Source organism: Pteropus alecto, unplaced genomic scaffold (genome assembly GCF_000325575.1).
Source record: "Pteropus alecto unplaced genomic scaffold, ASM32557v1 scaffold11, whole genome shotgun sequence".
NCBI lineage: Eukaryota > Metazoa > Chordata > Mammalia > Chiroptera > Pteropodidae > Pteropus > Pteropus alecto.
This window is the reverse complement of record NW_006431956.1, coordinates 5,126,701-5,138,878: the sequence shown is the minus strand read 5'-3', so window position 1 is coordinate 5,138,878 and position 12,178 is coordinate 5,126,701. Positions and strand designations below refer to the sequence as shown.

General features: G+C 39.3%; 1 protein-coding gene across 11 annotated transcripts in view; it reads right to left on the bottom strand.

The window, feature by feature from the left end:
- DHTKD1 (dehydrogenase E1 and transketolase domain containing 1) overlaps nt 1-12,178 on the bottom strand; it is a 49,791-nt gene that overhangs the window by 34,458 nt on the left and 3,155 nt on the right. For 4 of the 11 annotated variants that reach the window (XM_025043469.1, XM_025043470.1, XM_025043472.1 and 1 more), the window contains one exon: nt 8,373-8,559. The exons of 3 other annotated variants lie outside the window; for them this stretch is intronic. Coding sequence is in view for 1 of the 8 variants with exons in the window: in XM_006906963.3 (XP_006907025.1) it covers nt 460-616 (157 nt within the window). In the remaining 7 variants the exon portion in view is untranslated. Of the gene's footprint in view, nt 1-459; nt 764-8,372; nt 8,560-12,178 lie in introns of those variants that run through there. 4 more of the 11 variants (XM_025043473.1, XM_025043477.1, XM_025043475.1 and 1 more) reach the window with 2 other exon arrangements.

Here is a 12,178-nt window from a genome sequence, read left to right as displayed (position 1 = left end):
GCCTAATCCCCGCATTCTTGCTCATACAGCCTTGGAGATGGCCTTGGGAATGTATCCTTGTGTAAACTGGAGGAGCTGGGCGATCTTAGAACTTTTCCCGCAGCCCCGCCTCCTCAAAGAGCTTAGTTCCCACAAGTTTACAACCAAGGAATAGAAAAGACAAGAGCGCCCCAAACCCGTCCGAACTAGAAAGGTGGGAAGATCACTCAAGCATGGGACCCTGACCTTAAAGTTCCTTAACTACCGAGGATGGAAAATAGATGACCCTAAGGCTGACTACACCCATATCTGCCTCCCTCTGCCCCCTCATCTTCCCTTCCTCCCCACTGGCCTGCACGCACGCTGACGGGTCCTCGAAGCCCGAGCTCGCCCCACCCAACAGCATCCCACCACAGGCCGGGCAGGAAGACTCCTCTGCTTCGCCGGCCCCCAGACCCCCTGCCCAGCCCCATCCCGAACCTGGGGGGCGCGCCAAGCCGCCGCGAGGTTCCCGGCTCTCGGGCTTTCTCGGCCGGTAGCCGTAGACACCCCTTTCTGTCTGGTAGCCGCGCCGGAAGAGGAACGGAGGGGTGCGGCCGAGGCTCCGTCTTGCTGCTGCCACAGTGGCCGAGGCCATGTTCCGTCTGGTCTCCTGGCCGGGAGCACGAGGGGCAGCAGCCGCCGGGAGAAAGAAGGGCCGCTGCTGGGACTCCAGGAACCCTGGGACGCGCCGCGGAGGCGGCGGGAAACCCGCCCCCAAGACAACGCCCCCGCGCCTGATTGGCCGGGGGCCTGCCTCTTGGAGCCAATCCAGGGCAGCGATCCACCAGGCAAAGCCACGCCCCGCGACTCGCGCGGTCCTAGAAGCTGAGCGGCCCTGGATTTGGGCAGTGTGGCCTGCTGAGCAAAGCGTTACTAGCTTTCTGGTACAAAACTTCACATCTCTGTATATCCTGCAGTCTCCCGCCAGGAGTATTCACCTACCACCCCTCTCCTGGAAGCCGCAGAGCACAACCACACAGACACAATATAGGGTGTCACACAGAAAAGAAAAATTAGCGACTGGGTGCATAGAAAGTGGCAGGGACTGAGACTAAGGGACACAAGAAGAAAAGATCATATGAAGGAGCATGAAAACCAGTATCTCTCCTTAAGAAACATTTAGGGAGAAAGTACAAAATAGTGGAAGAGCAGCCATAAGAAAGGGACAGAATAGGAGTGAAAAGAAACTGGGCATGGAAGATTTCAGAAGTGTAAAGATATTTAACATTCTTAATTGGTCTACCTCGGACAGTTTTCCAAATTATTTTAGTCCGACTCACCTTTACAACTCACCTGTAACTTCGCTACTAAGGGCAGTCATCTGTCATTCCAGTCAGGAGTGCAGCTTACCCCACACTATATATGTGATGAACCCAAGATATCTTTCCACCTCATTCATTCATTCAACCACTGTGCCCACAGAGCACTCGGCTAGATTACAAAGATTAATAAAATCCAGTGTCTTCCCTTAACTGGTTCCCAATGCAGTTGCAGACTGAACTCAACATAGTGTGAGACATGCTTTACAGGTGCCTTGAAAGCACAGAAAAACCACACGTAGCACAAGGTGTGTCAGGGGGACCCCCAAGTGGAAGGGACACTAGAACAAAATCTTTGGGAATGAAGTTTGTCACAGTGATTAAGATCTTTTTCTTCACAATTTTAACAAAAGGCAGCCCAGAACATGCTTGAAAGATGCTATAAAATATTAAATCGAAAATATGGGAGAAAGGGATAATCCAATGGACTGAGGTCCATGCAGAAGTGGGAAAGGATGGAATCGAAGCAGAGGATGCCAGAAAGGAGAAGAGACACGTTCTCAATTGATTCAGATAGAAAGAAGAAAAGATAGGTGCAAAAGCAGCCAGAGTTATAGATTCAGTGGTGGGACTCTGAGGGAGATTCTTCTATATGAAGTATGAGGCCAGATAATTTCCCCCAAAGAATTATTTGAGAAGGTGCTGAGGAGTGGGGAGGTGAGTCAGAGTGAGAAAGGTGGAGACAGCATGAAACTGTTGAGGAGAGCAGTAAAATGTAGAAGACTGTGTTGAAGTTTTGGGGCCACCCAGTTGAGGTGGGTGACCATGAACACAGATATTAATTTCTGCTCTTTTGTGATTTACTCTATTAGTGTTTAGTTAATTTGGTACAGAGGTCAGAAGGATGATGATTAGATTCATTCAGGGCTGGAGTTTTTCCAGGTAGATGTGATAGAAAAGACAAGAGGCAAAACGTTTAAGATATTAGAGAACAACTGAAATAATAAAACATGGACTCTATGCTGGAAGAAAAAATGACTAGCAAATATAAGAATGAACTAATGAAAAAAGGGGCAGAGGTTGGCAGTTCCAAAGCAGATGAAGAACAGGTAAACTGGGAGTGCTTGAGATTGACCTAGAAAAACAAGGTTGTAGTCAGAAAATGAGATGTGTGATGACTGTAGAGGTGATGCAAATTTTAATGACCAGGAAGTCGATTGGCTAAAGTGAAGTGAAGGAGAATGTCATCAATGAGAAGGTCTAGCAACTGAGAAGTCAGGCTTTTTGATAAACTGCCAGAGGGACATCAATATCACCTTGGAATTGGCAGGACTTGAAGTAGAAGAAGACTCTTAGTCATGTGTTAAAGCCTTCAGTGAATGAAGAGGGGTGACTAGGAAGTTAGCAAATGATGCTGAGAAGGAGAAGAAGGTATGGCATATCCCTAACGTATGGATTCAAATCAGCAGGGAAATTTGCAAAAATGGAGGCAGCGACTGGGAATAAAGATGATACAGATCCCATCTTTGGACGCTAAGTACATCCAAAATAGTTCTCAAATCTGTCCATTCTCCATCATTACTGCCTAGTTGGGGCCATCAACACCTCTCTCCAGGAGTTACACAGTAGCTTCCTAAATGGTATTATTGCCTTGGGTCTTTCCTTGACTAAACATACTTCTTGCACATTGAGTCAGAATTATTTCTTAAAATTAATATCTGATTCATATCACTTTTGCCTGAAACCTTTTCATGGTTCTCTGTTCTCCTTTGGATAAAGTCTAAAAGTCTTAACATAGCTTTAAAGTTCTTTAAAGATCGCTGACTCTCAACTCATTTCTTAAAATTCCCATCTCATTTCCCAGAAAGAAACTTCAGTGCTTTCCCAGGCTTCCAAAATCTTTTCCTTTCCAATCTCACTCTCATAATTTTAATGAATGACAATATAAGAATGACACTAAATACAAATCACCAGCATAGATTTCTCTTCTGAACTCAGGTTCCACATACGTGGAATATGTTCTATTAACATCTTCATTTCTTCGTGTAGCACTATGAATCTATAGTATACTAAACTCTATATGTTAAAAGATCATCAGTTTGGAAATTGGTGGCCCACAGGTCCCAACTAAACTGCTGATGTGCTTTGTTTGCTATCATAGTGTCTTAATTTTTAAAAATTGGATGCTAATATTAAAAATGTGGAAGGCTGCATCTTAAAGTCCAGATTTCTGTTTTTTCTTAAAAATCTAGTCGATCTAGACACACTGAACACACTTTCCCCCATGGCAGTAATCAGCTGGAGTTAAGTGGTGGCTGGTCTCTTTAGATGAGGCATGTGAGTGCCAGTTTTCAGTCTCCAGGGCTTACCTTTATGCGGTCTGCCTAGCTGAACCCTACACTCACTTGTGTTTGCACCCCCTCATCTGCTGTGGTTTTGCCTGCCTCTTCTTCCACCTTTATAGAATCACATTTCCTGTGGCCTCACTATGCTCCAGCAACATTATTTTCAGTCCCTTGAATACCACACTTTTGCTACTTCAAGGTCTTCACACATGCCATTCCCTCTGCCAGGAGCTGGTCCACTTCACCCCATGCCCAACAGTCACATGCACCTGGATAATTCCTACTTTCCTTCTCAAACGGGCTTAGAGTTACTTTCTGAAAAAAATGTTCCTGACCCCCGTGGCTAGTTTAGTTCTCTCTACTGTACACTCGCATAGCACTCCATACGTTTCCTGCAAGTTGGTAAGTGCTGAGTGGGGTGGAGGTTAAAACTTTCAGAGGTAAAGTTAAGGTCCATTGAGATTAGGGTGTAAGACTAGGTCTTCTACATGGACAATGAAATGGCCTAGGATAATGGCAGGCATTTCAAACAATTTTGTCATTATCAGTTTCTGCCTGTCTCCCTCATTAGATTGGGAGCTCCCTGAGACCAGAAATAGTGCTTTATTCATTTTTGTATTTTAATTTCCAAAACAGTGATTAATACACATTAAAAATTAGATGGATGATACTGTCCAGAGAATAAGACAGGCCAAAGACTGAGAGAAAAATATTTGCAAAAAATATATCTGACCATATTGATGGATACAGGTCATTATACATTTGTCTAAACCCACAGAGTGTACAACTCAATGTAAACTACAGACTTTGGGTGAAGATGACATGTCAATGCAGGTTCATCAACTGTAACAAATGTCTCACTCTGGTAGGGGATGCTGATAATGGCGGAGGCTGAGCCAGTGTCAGGATAGGGGGTGTATGCAAACTCTCTGTACCATTCCTTCAATTATGCTGTGAACCTAAAACTGCTCTAAAAATATAAAGTCTGAAAAAAAAAAAAACATATCTGATACATGGCTGTTATCAAAAATACACACAGAACTCTTAAAATTCAACAATGAGAAAACAACCAACCTGATTTTAAAAATGGACTGAAGACCTTAACAGATACCTCATTGAAGAAGATACACCCATGGCAAATAATCATATAAAAAGAGGATATACATCACATGTAATTAGAGAAATGCAAATTAAAAGAACAGTGAGATACCACTACACACCTATTAAAATGGTCAAAATGCAAAACATTGACACCACCAAATTCTGGTGAAAATGTGGAGCAAAAGGAACTCAGATTCATTGCCAGTGAGAATGAAGAATGAAGCATAAATGTTAAATCCATTTCTTGCTTCCAAGAAATGATTTTAGAATTAAATCCTTTGCACATAATAAACAATCGAGACACTCTTGTCGAGTGAACGTGTAGATGTTGGGAAGGCAAGAGGTGAGAGAAAAAAGGATCGGCTTCTCCCACATTAGCTTTGGGAGAACTATATCTTGAAATTGTGCCTTGTACTTCCTTGGGCCCCCGCTGGTGACAAAACTATGAAGAGAACTCCATCTGACCACCAGCTTCAAGCCTGTTCTACAATCTCACAGTCTGGTGTTCTTAGCTTCTAAAGAAAAACAAAAGATGGACACAAATGAATTAAAATAAGAACATTCGATTTTTAAAAAACTTGCATAGCGGACCATGGAGAAAGAAGATTTATAATCATTAATGGGTTACAGATGTTGCTTTAAAACTATAGTCTATATAATTTAGTTTAATAGTTTTATTTTAGGAAAATTTAAATATTTTTTTATTATGTTATTTCTATTTAGAATATGGATATATAGTTATATAGAAAGAGTTCTATAAATAGTTCTACTCAGATATCTGGAATTAAAATGTAATGCTGTAGTAGCTGAATGAGTGTTGTGCTGGGTATCAGGCTACCAGGTTTCAATTTCATCTTTTCCATTGACTGGCTATGTGACCTTGGGACTATGTAACCCTGGGAGGACACAAGCTCTCTATTTCCTCATAGCCTACATTGTCTTTAAGGTTCCTTCAAGTTCTAAATGTTTTTTTATTCTAAAGCTTAATATAAAAAGTAAAAGGATATGTATTGGTCTGGTAGATGAGAAGTTGAGAATATGGGCTTTACTTATTCATTCAATGGAACGCTATACAGAAATGAAAAATAAATGAACTAGATCTACACATACAACATAAAATTGATCCCAGGAATATAAAGTTAAGGCAGAAAATATTATAAGAAAGATATTCACACAAATTTTTTAAATATACCAAATAGGTCTACATATTTTTATGGATATGTACACATGTAGTAAAAGTAAAAATATATAGATAGGTAAGATGAATATCAATTTCAGTAATTTGGTTATATGGGGCATGGAGAGGAATGAGATGGGCAGGAGCTTTTATAATTTCTATGATGTTTTAGTTTTCTAGAAATTTTTGAAACAAATACTTCAAAATGTTATTATTTGTTAAATTGCGGGTGGTAGGAACATAGGTATTTATGATTCTCTATACTTTCCAGCATTGTTAAATATTTTAAATTTTAAACATTGAAAGAATATATATTTTAAGAACAACCACCAGAAATTAGGGGGAAAAAATGTTATCTTCTCAATGAGGTCTACCCTGATACACCTCTTAAAACTGCAACTAATCTTATCACCCTTTATACTGCTGCTCCCCTCGCTCTGTTCTTTTAATTTTTACAATCATGCTTATCATTTCCTAACATACCACAAATTTATCATTTTTTATCTTTCTCCTGACTAAAATGTAAGCTCCATTAGGGCAAGCATCTCTGTAGGTATTGCTCACTGATGTATCTTAGGTGCTTAGAATAATGCCTGGCACAAAAGAGGTACCCTAGAAACACATTTTCAGTGAAGGTGCAGTATTAGAGCCTGACTGCCAGTGTTCAAATCTTGGTGCTACCACGTACTAGCCATGGGCAAGTTACTTAACCTCTCTCTAAGCTTCAGTTTCCTTATCTATAAAATGAGAATTGTAATAGTACCTAACTGATATGGTTGGAGTAACAATATGCAAAACCACTTTAGAATAGTGCCTGATATATTTTAAGTACTCAATACATATTAGTTCTCATTATTGTTATGTTATTATTGTCATTATTCATGGTTGTGGCTCTCAGCATGATTCCTGGGATTTAATGACCTTGAACCTGCAGGCCTGATGAGTAAGTCTGTGTGTCAGGGTACAAGGCAATTAACAATGACGGAGTATGAGAACAGGAATATCCTAGGAACCAACCAAAAGGGTTCAGGGCATGCCACCCCAAAATATGCCACTGGCATAGGATCATTTTGAACTGAAAGCAAATGAAAAGAAACAGACATAAGAAAAGCTCTCTGCCCTCCACATCCACCAGGACAACTATAGACTCATCAGTCCAGAGAAGGCACCAGAGGAATCTTACTAACAAACATCCACCTTTTTCCATTAGTTCCCCATGTATTTACTTCCTCACAGTTTGCCACGCCTAAAAACCTAAACCATTTTCCTTTGTCTTGTCATTTCTGTACAAATTCATTGTTCTTTTATGATGCTACATAAGCCCAAGGTCTAACCACTCCTTTGAGTTATTCACTACTATTTCTCTTGCATGTATGCATGATACATGTGTTAATAAACTTCATTTGTTTTTTTCTTGTTATGTCTTTTGTTAGTCTAATTCGCAGGGCCCCATCCAGAGAGTTTAGGAGGGTAGGGGGAAAAAGTTTTTCCTCCCCTATACAGTTTATTGTCTCATTAATAGAGTGTTCAGATATGAAAATGGTTGGTTCACCAGGCTAGAAAGAGGCCTATTTCATATTTGACAAAAAGTATTTTCTTGGGTTCTTTGCCTTGTTTTTTAAAGCACTGAGCATGCTAAAAGTTACACTTTTGAAGACAGACTAATTTCTTCCACCAGCAACTTTTCATTAAAAGGAATTCTCGAGTTATCATAATAATGCGGCACATACATGCATTACTCCATTTCATATATAATGCAAATTTATCTATTACCAAAGTTGACGAATTTCATTTTCTTTCCTCATCCTCGCCCACTTTTATTAAGAAAGGTATAAATGAGCAACCATTCAGAACCAGGAGGGTGAGGAGAAAAAAGGTGAAATTTATTCAAATGATCTCTTCAGCTGAAAAACAGCATCCTTTCCTCTATTGTTGTTTCTTAATCACATTTCTTCTCTAAATTTATCTATTACCAAAGTTGACTAATTTCATTTTCTTTCCTCATCCTCGCCCACTTTTATTAAGAAAGGTATAAATGAGCAACCATTCAGAACCAGGAGGGTGAGGAGAAAAAAGGTGAAATTTATTCAAATGATCTCTTCAGCTGAAAAACAGCATCCTTTCCTCTATTGTTGTTTCTTAATCACATTTCTTCTCTGATTAATAGAAATGCCTTAAAAAAAAAAAAAAAAGACTGCTTCTTAATTTCTTTTCTTTCCTCTGGCTAATACTCAGGGTTTTTTCTTTGTTCTCATAATTTTCACCCCTACTCCTACCACCCACATTGCAAAACATATCATACTTATAAAAATGTATTTATATAAGTATACATATATAACTTGTAATATTGAAATAATAACTATCATATTAGTTATCTGTTGGAAGAAATTACCACACAATGTAGTGGCTTGAAACAACAAACGTATTATCTCACAGATTTTGTAGGTCAGTAAACCAGACACAGCTTACCACTAGCTCTGTAGTAGGGCTGTCGATTGAGATTATGGTCATCTGACTGCTCAACTTGGGAGAATTAACTTTCTCTCTGTTCATCCAGCTGGCAGGATTGAGTTCCTCATTGGCTGTTGGCCAGAGCCTCCCTCAGTTCTGTGTGGGCCTCTCGGAAGAGTACCTTAAGACATGGCAGCTGGCTGCCCTAAGTGAGAGAGATCCAAATGAATCCACCACATTTTGTGAACTAATATTGATACTAACCCCCCATTACCCCTGCTGCATATATTCACTAGAAGTGAGTTACTCAATTCAGACTTCACTTGAGGATTACACAAAGATGTGAATACCAGGAGGCAGGGATCCTTAAAGGCCACCTACCATACCCAGGTGACCATTTTTAGAAATGTTTCAGTGAAGGCAGAACAGCAGTTATCCTTTTGACCTATTAATCATGCACTCCGCCATGTAACCCTTCCTCTGGCTGCTATGACACTTTGCTCCTAAAATGACAGCTAGTGCTATTAGCTTATTATTAAACTGATATTGAATGTTAGGCATAAAAAACTTAGTACAACGTAGCATCCCTCTTTAGATAAGTCTTTCACTAAATAGAAAGGGAGTATAACACAGTGGAATGCTATTTCTAATTTCCATGGAGAAAATTGAGGAAAGTATAATGTATGTATTATGTCTGCAGTGCAGAACCTTCCAGAAGAAAAATAAACTAGAAATGACACCATTCCTTTACCTTACTCCTAACAACTGATACAAGTGAAGTGATGCCAGAAGACTCTCTGGGTAATGTCTTTTTTTCCCAGCTATAATTTTCAGTGGGATATTATCATCCTGGGTTATGACGTCAACTATTTTTCACTTCGATTCTTAAACTTTGAAGCAATAAGGTTTATTGTCAAAATTAAAATAATAAAGTTGAGAATCATAAAGTGTAATCTACTCATTTTTTAAATGATGCATCGGAGTCACAGACAGGTTACAAATGACTTGCCTTTGCTTACTGCATTACGTGTGTAGTAGGCAGGACAGCAAGTCTTTAATTCCCAGCCCAGCCCTTTCCTTTGTGCTATCGTGGGCAGAGGTCTTTATTACATATATTGGTCCATCTTGTTAGAACGAGATTATAAAATTAGGTCTTTCCTTATTCTACATTCTAATTGTGTAAAAGGGGATATCTGTAATATCATGTGTGTGGTATTCAGTTGTATAACGTAGGGAAACATTTTAGAATGGGAAGAAATATTATATAAGCGTGAACTTTGGAATCAGGCAGTCCTGAGTGAAGGAGATTCTATTTAGCAGCCGTGTCATCCTGGGCACATTATTTAACTATTTTAAGCCTTAGTTCCTCCCTCTATTAAAAAAAAAGGAAAACGGGTTACCTACCGAATAATTGGGTGGATTAATGCCTGACACACACTAATAAACACGTGTCTATTTCTTTCCATTCATCCATTCAACCACTGTATTTAAAACTTGAATTATCTTTAATAGAAATCATAAAACGGGGTATGGAATCCTGTATTTGGACTGTTAAGAGTTGGTATACTGCTTGATAAATAAAACTGCAGTCTGATTTTTTCCTCCGAAATATTGTTCTTTTCACTCTAGTTTAATCCTATACATGCCTGCATCAGCACACAGGTTTTTCTCCCTCTTCCTAGAAAGCATGTGTAGGAGAAGAAAAACTTTTCCTCTACCCTCTTAGGTTCTTTCAGTGGGATTGTGAGAGTGAAACTAACGAAAGACAGATTAACAAGAGAAAAGGTGTACAATTTTTATTAATATTTATGTGCAGAGGAGTTCACAGAAAAGTGAACAAAGAGGCAGTTAGGCTTGGGGCTTACATACCATTTCAATAAAGGGGGCTTGAGTTTTAAGGAATGACAAATTGTGGGAAAGCGACTAGGATATATATGGGGGAACCAATGGAAGATAAGGGTTATTTTAGTAAGATCTGTTTATGCAAACCCATCTGGGTGTTGACACTCCATCTTCAGTGACAAGTCTCTCCTCTTCTTTATACGAAGAGTGGGGGTGTGGGATGGACACCCTCACAAAGGGAAGTTCATGCCCAGCTTTTAGGCAGATAAAGGGGAGTTCTGGAGAATGCTTCCTGCATCTTGTTGATTCTCAGTTCTATTAGGTCAATGTAATCTTTACTATGAAGTGGCGTATTTTGGGGTGGCATATCCTGATCCCCTTTAGCATCATTTATAGAATAAAAATAGAAAAAGAAGTAGATGAGGTTAAAAACCAATATTAAGTTCAGTTTTGGATTCTTCAGGTTTGAGGTTAAAAACCAATATTAAGTTCAGTTTTGGATTCTTTAGGTTTGAAGTGTATGTGGATTAATCATTACAGATGTCCCACAGCAAAGACTTAGCAATATAGGTCAGAAATTAAAAAATTAAGACCAGTCAGATGACATAGGATTAGCTTCCTTACCACTTATTCATTATTAGTTACCCCCAAAGAATACTGAGAAGGTTATTCTGCTGGACAAATCGAAGTGAAACCAGAATTAGAGATATTTACAAACCTTCATCATCATTGGTTACAATTGCTGAGAACACTCTTCATTTTTTTCTCTTTTCAGTCTTATTATCATTGACAAATAAGATATTTAATCAACAAATACATTGCAAGCAGTGATTTGACTTTCTCTTTTTAACCTTCATTTTAAAGTTTGTTGTCTTAGCACAATTTGTAACGCTGGAGTAAAAGGTTTCAGATGGACTGGTTTTATACCGGTGTTGAGGCAGAGAAAGCGCTGTTGAAGCACCATTTATTCAAACTGCAAAACCATTTAGATTGCTTATTGTTTCCAAAATGATTTAGTAAAAGCTAACACAGAACATATACTCTGAACTGTGCTAAGTGCTTTTATTTGAATCACTTCCTTTATTTTTCACAAAACCCTATGAAAAACTACTACATTATTATCACCATTTTAAAGAAAGAGCTGTGACCTAAACTGGTTAAAGAATTAGCCCAAGTTCTAGTTGGTAAATGTCGGAACTAGTCTGACTTTAGAGATGCATATTCCTCCGTTTCCATTGTGGCTTCTAAATCAGTTCTCTTCCATCCTCTTTTAAAAGCCTTGGTTCTTCTGGACTCGTTCCCTCTTGTCTGTACCCCTGCTACTGCAGCTCTTCAGAACCACTTTCTGATGTCCTCATCTGTCTTCTTTAATTCAGAAGTTTTTGGCTCTTTTTATCACTGGTCAGTTTTCTTTTCATCCTCTACCCCATCAATCCGTTCACCCCTACACCCACATACATATCTCATGTACCTTAACTTTCCTACGTGCCCAGTTTAGAGTCCATGATCCTTCATTATAATCATTCTCTTGCAAACACCTCCAACTCCTTTACTCTTATCTTTCTCCGGCAATACTTTCATGAGGAAAAAAAAAAAATGCCACAACTTTGATTAAACTTAACTGCCCATCTCTTCTGGAGAAATTGGCATGAGTAGGCCAGATGGTTTTACTTACAATTTATGACCACAAACCTCAAGTGGCTTCCAGCATGACCTGTCAATCCTCACTATGCATCTCCATTGTTTTTCACTCTTCAAGGTGTTTTCTTTCATATTTCTCCATTTTTTCAAACCTCTCACACTCTCCTTCATCTCTTAGTTTCTGACCTTGTCCCCAATTTTATTGAGAAAATAGGACTGATCAAGGAGGAAATCCTTTAGAGTTTCTCCATTCCATCTCTCCAAGCCTCAAGCCTGTCTATACATGCATCCATCTTTGTATTTTCTCTTACTATTATGTAGAAATGCCCCTGCTTCTCTCA